At 41.8% G+C, this 9,319-nt stretch overlaps 1 protein-coding gene across 1 annotated transcript in view; it reads left to right on the top strand.

Annotated features, from left to right (window-relative positions):
* Positions 1–9,319, top strand: part of oxr1a (oxidation resistance 1a) — a gene marked incomplete in the record, with an annotated part of 146,826 nt that overhangs the window by 59,911 nt on the left and 77,596 nt on the right. The window contains 1 exon segment of the mRNA XM_035671759.1: positions 5,328–5,524. Within this exon segment, the coding sequence (XP_035527652.1) occupies positions 5,328–5,524 (197 nt within the window).

Below are 9,319 nucleotides of genomic sequence, written 5' to 3'. Positions count from 1 at the left end.
TCAGGGCAATATCTGGCTCTTTAGTCTTGTCCATAACTGCTGTTGCCAGGTAGGTAGTGTACAGTTGGTTTATCAGAGATTTTTTGCCGAGTACAGCTGCTGCAGCGGGAAAGAGCTTGAACAGCGAGACTGAACCAAACATTGAAGTTGTGACCGAAAACCAAACAATAAGCTATAAGAGGATAAAACGCTATGTAGAGCCGAGGGGAACTACAGAGCCAGGTGATAATTGTCTGTGAGAGCGACAGCTTTCATATAACATTCAGTCATTTTGTGTTCTTTTTTAAATAAAAATATTGAATAGTGCAGCTTTAAGATACAAAAATATCTGTTCCTGCACTTTGGAAAGAAGGATATGTACTATGTACAAGGATAACATCATCTGCCCACCTTGAATACTTTCCAACAGCTTGATAAAGATATGAAATCCTTGAACATTAGTCACTGACCCTTTGTGTTTCACTAAATTGGGCTCCTTTGTACTAAATAAATGTGATATGGTTTTTCCCTCCCTTTTCCTTCAAAGTTACATAAGCAGCATTCAGAGTATTGGACTCTGAGGCATCATTACTGTCAGACGGGCCATTGTGTTGCCAGCACTGTAACAGAGAATGACGTCAACCCAGCCTTCCCTTATGGGCTTTATATAGCACAGCACCCTATCTTCTGCTATATGTAAACACCAATTCCCTGAAAAAATGTGTTATGTTGTTGCTGCAAGGCAAGCAATGGGAAGCGAAGCAAAGAGGAGGAATGGAAGGCAATGCAAAAACAGCCCCCTTTTTTCTAAGTCTAATCCCTCTTAGTAGGGGAGCGATAAGCGTGTTTTGACTTAGCCCCAAATTTCCTGTTGTTTATGCATCCTTTGCCAAACCACGTGGATCCCTGCAGAGTCGGATAATCTTAGTGATGCCAGTTTGGCAGAGCTGCAAATATACCACTGCCTCCTGGCCCAGGTCAGATCACAACAGCGGGGTAGAAAACAAAATGCCTCTGCGTCTGCTTGCTTTCATTTTTCCCTCCCTCTATTCATCTTTGTATAAGCATTTGCTCATAGATAGGAATCTATCACAGCTGGTGGCTTTGTTGACGTGTGCTGCTCATTCCTCTATGGTGCTCATGAGCTCTTTGCTTGCAGTGGAGATGGAGATTGGTGCAATCACGACTCAGGGCAAAGCCTATTTACCCAGGGAAAAAAAACCTGACGTTAAAAACCAGTGGCATCACAAACAGCCAGTTCCTTGCTTGTGAGTGGAAAAGCCTCTTGATTTCCTACCAGGGCCTTTTTCTGGGTTTCACAGTAAAGATGGGTGCATTTGTGATGTGGTGTTCACTTGGATTATCAGTTAGCTTGTGAAACTCCTCACTTTCTCTCTAACACCTCACACTTTTAGCTTGATGTAGAGGAGGACCACGGGGACTCCTGTGCATACTGTAAACATTACATCTGATGCTGTAAATTCCTAACGTTGTATTTCTGAGTCACGCATACCAAACGCACTCCAAATAATTCAGATTGACTGAGCAACCGTGTGTAATTTTGCTTGCACAGACACTTGGAAGTTTCCAATCACACTCTAACGCAATCACACTATAACGGTTCAAATTGTGTAGCTTAGTGTAATAGGTTTGAGTATTTCTGTGCAAAATGTGCCTGTTTTGGCTTGGTCATCATTACAGTACACTTAACAAGTAAATGTAAACCTGCTGTGAAAGTCATGTTCTTGAGTTAGATAAGGGATATAATACCCATTCTTTGCTCCATTAACAACAATGAGAAACAGAAGACTGTAGCTGAAGTAGGCGCACAGCATTACAGCTCTTAGGGTTACATTACCTGAGTTCTGATTCTGGGAGCCCAATAATGTTTTGTTCACAGCTCGGCTAATGGACACTGGAAAGGACTATGCTGACTGTAAGTCTCCTAATGCTGTGAAATTAATAATGAAGGGACAAAAATGGACTCCCACTGGACTTACAGCATTTTTCACATCCTTGTCAAGTTGACTGTGAATGCAACTGCCATCCCTCGTGGGCACACACAGGTGATCCGTGAGGGCTTTTGACCAGGACATTGTTACCAGTGTACAGAGCCTGAGGCAGTGGGAAAATGTTGGCACCGTGCAGCCTGTTTGCAGAAGAAAATGCTGACCCTACAGTACATATGCTGCAGCAAGAAAAAATAAAACAAGCATTATTGAACAAAAACTCAACAGTGGAGAGCTGGAGGCGGATTGTTTGGGGACATTGAAGAGAAAAAAACAGCACCATCCTCTGCAGTTAGACCTGACATCAGGTCACAGTACTGAACCCGTGATCTTTATCACATGTCAGTGCCAGTTTGCCTCAATGATCACTGAGAGTGTTAGCCGAGTCAGTCAATGTTGTCAACTGTAAAACCAGTTAGAAACCTAGTGGTTAAAATTCAGTCGATCACTGATGGCATTTTGGTATCTGCAAACTGACAAAGTCCAGCCCCTTCAACCATTACACTATATTATAGGGTCATATGACATGGTATTATATGGCATTAGGGTTGTCACAGTGGTATAACTGTTGGCAACTTTTAGATCAAAGGGAAGACAGAGAAGTTTGGCTTTACACTCAGACTTAAGTCTTTTCTATACAGCACTGCAGATGACTCTGGAGATACAGGGTGTACTTCCGTAGTTCATAAGGTTTGTGGATTAGGCTTCACCTAAGCAATGCTGTTTTGAGTTCAAGCTTCAAAAAGTGAGTGTTGCGTTGCTTAAGAAATAAACAGCTGGAAGCTACATTAGTGTGGTGAAATATATATCTATTTATCTATATATGTCTTATTGTTTAGGTATGTGCTGCATTGTCTCATTTTGCTTTGCAACTGACTGACTCTAGATTGAACTTTTCACTGTAGAGGCCTCACAAACATGCCTGTGAAGCCATAAATAAATTGGTATTTGACTGAACTCTGCTGTCCTGCTATAAAAAACAATGAACTGTACACAAGCACACATCAACATGGATAACACTGTTTGCACGTATACTGTACACATTCTCTTCACCCATCTCTATCTCCCTCTTTCTTTGTGAGACACGCACTTCAACACATTGATTCTGTCATCCTCATTTGATCTCTGACACACGCACACGCGCACACGCACATGCGCACACACACACACACTGTTTTTATACCATTTGGCCTTGTAGCTCAGTGAAACAGAGCTAGAAGAGGGGCTTCTGCTCTGCTGATGAGACAGTAATTAGTACCAGCTCCTAAGGGAGTGGAGATAGACTTCACACAGCTTTCTCTGTCTCTGTCTTTCTGTCTGTGTCTCTCTCTCGTCCTCCATGCCCATTTACAGCAGCAGCAGGTCTCTTCTCCTCACTCATTCTCCAACCTCATTATGTGCCATCCAAACAAACATGCAGCTTCCTCAAAATAGTCATTAGCACAATCTGGCATATAACTTCTTCTGCCTTTGTTTGGCTTCGTGAAAACTTCCACCACCTGAAGTTGTGTAAGGAAAAGATAAACCATAAGGTAGAAAAATCTATAAAAATACAAAAGGATTGCAGTCCATTAAGGGCTTTTTTTGTAGGAAAATGGTCAGTGAGTGTATGTGTGTTTTTTTTTTTTTAACTAAACAGACTTTGGGGAACACTTTCTACTTGTGTTTATTCACAGCTCGGCCTTTGCTTCCTCCAACAGACTGTTTGGGTTTGTTCGATTTAGAAACACACACACACACACACACTGTGATAGACAGCATTTCCATGGAGATTATACATTTTCATTAGCCAGTAAGACACTATGTCATGTGTGCTGCTTTGGTCCATCAGGGGATGGGCACTTGGGTGAAATGGGCAGAAAGATTCTGTTCGCTTCAGCAGTTTTGCTGGAATGATTGAAAGTGTGTGTGAGGGGAGCGGAGTGCTGGGAATCTTGTATTGCTGTTTCAGGACTTTTTCAGACTATAGATAGATAGTGTTTCAGGGGCCATTTTCCCCTTTTTTCCCTTTTTTTTCCCTCAAAGTTTTTATTGGAGCTCCCGAGTATGAGCTTGTTTTTTTTACTCTGTCATGATATGTTTGTGTGTCGGTGTGTTAGTGTATCTGAGCATTTTGTCTGTATACATGTGAGAGTACAAGAACATATGTAAGTGGATAGACCTTCTGCTGGGTGTTTTGGGATTACCTGTTCAGATTAGCCCGGTGAACTCATTTATAAACTGTGCAACCCGAACCCAAGATCTCGTCATTCTTTTAATAGGCTTTGAGGAGTTGTCGTAGGCAGATTTGATTTGACCTAGCTCAGCCAGCCAGTACCTTTGATACATTTTACATAAGGAGTCTAATTCTAAAGTCTTTTCCTGCAAAAGAGAATATCTAAGGAATATCTGTCATTCTACACTGTAGTTGAGATTTCCATTTAGAAATGCTGTTTTGTCAACATTGCAAATTTAATTCAATGTAGTTTTATGTGTAGTTTGCCATGTGGTCAGGAACGGACAAACCAAAAAATGGCTCTACATAGGGCGTTTTGTGGTTTTTGCAAGTCTTGCGCAGCCCTCGTAGTTTTTCCTACACACCTGACAATGCTAAAGAAGTGCAACCAAGCTAAACGGATGGAGTTCTCTTTTAAATTCAAAGGGAGAGAGTTTCAAAGTTTAGGAGGCATAATTTTAAAGGCACAATCTCTTTTAGTTGAGCAACCAAAAAGTCCTGATCAGACACCTAATAGTGACATAGGACAGCAGTTCTCTCTGATTTCTGATTCTAAATTTGATTGGCCACCAGTATAAAGAAATCAAGATCAGAATTACAGGAGACCTTTTTTAGAGGACCTGGTTAAAAGCTTTGCCGCAGGATTCTGGACCATTTGTAAATCATCCATATATCTACACCACCACAGACTAGAACACATACTGCAATATTTGTTCTTCAGGTTGTTATTGAAGATTTTGTCTCGAGCAAGGTCTTAACTCTGGACTCCTACTGTCCTCCAATGGGGGATACTGGATATTGCATTATCCCTTTTGCTGTAGAGAAGTCTGCACTGGGCGAGCAGAGCGATGTTAATAAATTCACCCTTAACAAGGGGGTGATTAGCCTATTGATCCTCTCTCCCAACTTCCTTGCTGATGCAAAACTTGTCTTGCACAATTACATTTCTCTGACATCCACAACCTCAGATGCAAATAAGCTTTGATTCGCCTGCCCTTGAACGCTGAAGGTCACGCAGCATTTCCCACCCCCGCTGTATACGCACAATGACACTGCCACATACAACAGTCTCATAAACATAACAATAATGGGTTCTGCCTCTGTGATTTGCTTGTGCCCTGCAGACTGAAGAAGAAGTCTCAGTCGGTGGATATTGCCAGTCAAGGTTTCTCCCCGACACTGGTGCCAGCCTCGCCCCTCAACAAGGCTGCACCACCTGTTGCCAAGACAACCACCGTCCTTGCCGTGCAGGAAAACAACACTAACAACGCCCAGCGCCGCAGCCCCCGGTGTGGCGAGCTGAAGAGAGGCTACACCATAGGTAAATGACACAGGGACTGGGGTTCTGATGTGACATTTGCATTTCTCTAAACTCTAGGCTGACTATTCATATAATAAATTACATCCATGAACTTTAATCATAGTTTTGCCACCAATACATTATATCATTGTAAAATCAGCCTTTGCTCCATTCTCAGTGTATTTACTGGAATATTTAATTAGAATTTGATGTCCAGCTGTTATTGTATTATCAAATTGCTACTGAGCTTCTGGGGAAGGCTTGTTATTATTCAGTGTGCGCATGTGGGTGTGGGGATATTTGAAGTTCACGCACTTTCTGAACTGTTGACATGAACTTCCTACTCAGCCAAACTTCACCGTGTCACATCCACGGCTGGCTCTCCCCGTTTCTCATCTTCTAATTCATTTCCTGCCTGCAAATTATAATTACGTGACTCTGATGAGATTTATTCCTGTGATGAATCCCATTTTTGGTGGGGGGGTGCTGTCTGCGGCAGGGTAGGTTGCTACTGTGATAGTAAGTATACTTCAGAGAGCTGACTTCTCACGGATGATGAAATGAGTTTGAGCTACACTAATTCCAAACTCATAAATGCAATGCATCTGTGTTTGCTTCATTGATGTGATTCAGTTAGTAAGCTGCTCAGGTCAAGGTGAGAAGGAGTGAGTGTGTAGGAAAGTACTTTTAAATGCTGCTAAGCCAATGGAGGTAATCTGCTAGAACTTTATTTCTGACTGATTCCTCTTGTATTTGTGGCAACATCTTCGGTGCTTGTTGTTGTGCTGTGATTGCTCTATGTGGTTCTTTTTCTTCTACTATATTTTCTTGATATAATGCATACCAAAGCTATATTTATAAAGAAAATACTCCTGTTGTTGCTGCAGGACTTGATTTGAGCATTACAAAACACTTTCACAAACTTTAAAGTGGAAACCAGTGTTGTGTCACCATTAGCTAGCAGCAAAATTGAGACAAATCAATATGGACCTACCAGAGTTTCCAGACACCAAATATGGGGTGCTGAATTTCAGGGAAATGTGTCCATAATTACACACAAGCCATTTAGAATTTTCAATTTCATGCAATGTTGCAGCAATTAAAAATGGCACATTGGGTCTGAACATTTTCATACGAGCATGATATCCTATCAGCAAGCAGTGGGAAACAGTAGAAAGAGAATACATATGCGACGTATTTCATTTATAAATCTGAAACTCAAGAGAAAAGTATGGTTAAAGAGGTTAATGATTTTACATACTGGGCTTAATGGTACCATGGAAACTGGATGATGCACAAATGTAAAAACATAGAAAACAGAGAGGCGGGGTCAGCAATGAGAGAGAGAATATGAGAGGGTGCAAAAGAGGAGGCACATGAAAGCGGAAAGCCCAAAAAAACAGTTGTTTAAGTGTCCCTCATGATGAAAATATAATGGACAACAAAGTGGGAGTTGACAACAATGATGCCTTGTTGCCTTTTAGTTTCGTGCTCAGTGCCTAATTACAAATGAACCGAGAGGTGTAAACATTAAGTCCTCGTTCATTGGACCGTTTTGGTGATCATCAGTGCTGCAACAGAAGTAAATCAAATTCTAGTGACTGACAGCCAGTCATGCAGCAACTTACTGCTTCAAATTTGTCTATTTATGTTCTGTCACAAAGAGCTCACGAAGAATTAAGTAATTATGAACATTATTAGACCACGACTGGACTTAATGTCATAAATAATGATGGGAGAAAAACTGGACATTTCTTACTGTAACATTACAAGTGGGTGTACGCCTGTAGTTCCATTACATGGAGGAGGACAAAAATACAACACACTTCTGTTTCAACCACCTTACATCTGATTGATCAGGAAAAATCCCTGCTCGTGCTGATTAAGGCTGCAACCAATTATTATTTCCATATTTTCTCAATTAACCAATTCGTTTTTCAATCCTTCAGATGTGAGAAAATGGTGTGGATGGATTTAATTCTAGTTTAGTTTTTGAATTCATGCTAAAATTACTTATCTGCTGTGCGAAAAATCCAGTTTGCCTTGCTTTTACATCCCCATGAAGTTTGATTGGAACTGGACCAAGACCGACCTCTTTGGGCAGTTTCCATCTGCTGTTGTGGTCCACACCGGAGCTGAATTGAGAGCTTTTTACACTAAATGAACCAAACCAATGGGCCAATGCGCCAGAGTGTGAAACGCACCAAACAAGTTAAATGTGAACGTACCTTTAGATAACACAAATACCTTGACTCAGAAATACTGTGTGACTTTGCGTTGAAAATGAGCTGGAATAAAGAGAAACTGCTCATGACTTCAGCACACTTTACTCTTCCCAACCAAAGCGAAGAAGTGTCATCAAGATGGATAGTTTCTACCTAAAGCATCTCAGTTGAGTTTATGCTGATCCGTCCGCTTATTTTCCATTTGCCGCCTCTTGCCGCTCTCTTAATGGAGTCCTCAGTAAATTTAAATTTCACTGCATGTCCTTGAGCATGCAGTCTGCGATTAGTCATGTAAATGAGTGCAGCAGCTTTAAACTTTGCAGCAGTGGCTATTCTGCTGTGGAGTTCAGTGTCTGGGTTGCGGGGAGGATCATGACACGTGGTGTCATAGGTCACCGTTTGCATCACTGCGGAAGAGGAGAATGAAGAGAGGGTGAAGGTGTGTCAGTCCACTTTCGTGTCTGCTGGTGTCACACTCTGATAAGCTTTCTACAGAGTCATCATGTTTCGACTCTGCTCCTCCGGCCCAGGCATCGACAGGAGAACGGATTGATCTGCGGTTGCTCGTATCAGCTCAGTCGACGATAATCGATGAAAGAAATGGTGGGATAAAAGCTTGGCAGGACAGGTGGAGTGACTGTTGATATTACAGCCTGTCTCTCAACATCCATTTTCCATTCACCGGCGACTGTGGGCTCTTTTTAAAAGCGTGGGGTCGGAAGTCACAGTCATTCAGCCATTAAATGAAACGCGACTGTGACTCATTGTGCTTTTACAGCTTTTAACTACAAAGCCTCTGATGCATGAGTCATAGCAGTTAATCATTTGCTCTAGCTAGCGTTGGCCTAGTTAAACCACATTCAGATCAAGGCCTGAGTTTTCAGCATAGACATACTGCATCTGTCAGTCATTTACACTGTTATATCACATAATGAGACATTGATTGGTGACTGTCCCATCTCTTTCTAGTTACCATCTAGATGGGGTCGAGTAAGTGGAGCCCTGTGGCATTTTTATATAGTCAAACCAAGGCCAGGCTGCTCATACGGGGCTGATCATGCTAATTTATTCTAATGGGATAGTAATAATGTGGCAGGCAGCTTGCTGTGCTGTCTACCAGGTTTCAGACAGACCTGTCATTAGAGGCACACAGCGCATTCACCACCGACATTTTAATAACCCGACCAATGAGCCTCCCGGCGGGACAATGCTGTCCGCCATTCTCACCTCTGAGAAAAAGCGGCGATTGATATGTTGATGGTGTTTTTACATTAAATGTGCGACATTTTCACCGTCATTGTGGTGTCCTTTAACTCCAAATGAAGAGGAGCAGGCATCCACACATGCTCTGAGGGAGGTTGTCAAAGCAAAGACGGAAGGAAGCAAAAAAAAGAGGAGAGAAGGAAGATGGATAGAGCATATTATATTCCGGAACAAGTGTATTCACATGAGATGGGACAGACAAAGAACTTGTGTTTTTTACTTACGAAAGAAAAAGGAAGGGAAATGAAGGGAGAGGGAAGGAAAGAAGAGGAATGAGAATAATGCGCATAGATATAGATATAGATAGATAGAGAGATAGAGATAGAGA

This window comes from Morone saxatilis, unplaced genomic scaffold (assembly GCF_004916995.1).
Source record: "Morone saxatilis isolate NCDOM2014 unplaced genomic scaffold, NCSU_SB_2.0 Contig24, whole genome shotgun sequence".
Classification (NCBI taxonomy): Eukaryota; Metazoa; Chordata; class Actinopteri; family Moronidae; genus Morone; species Morone saxatilis.
Note: the sequence above shows the minus strand (reverse complement) of the source record. Positions and strands in the feature narration are given on the sequence as shown.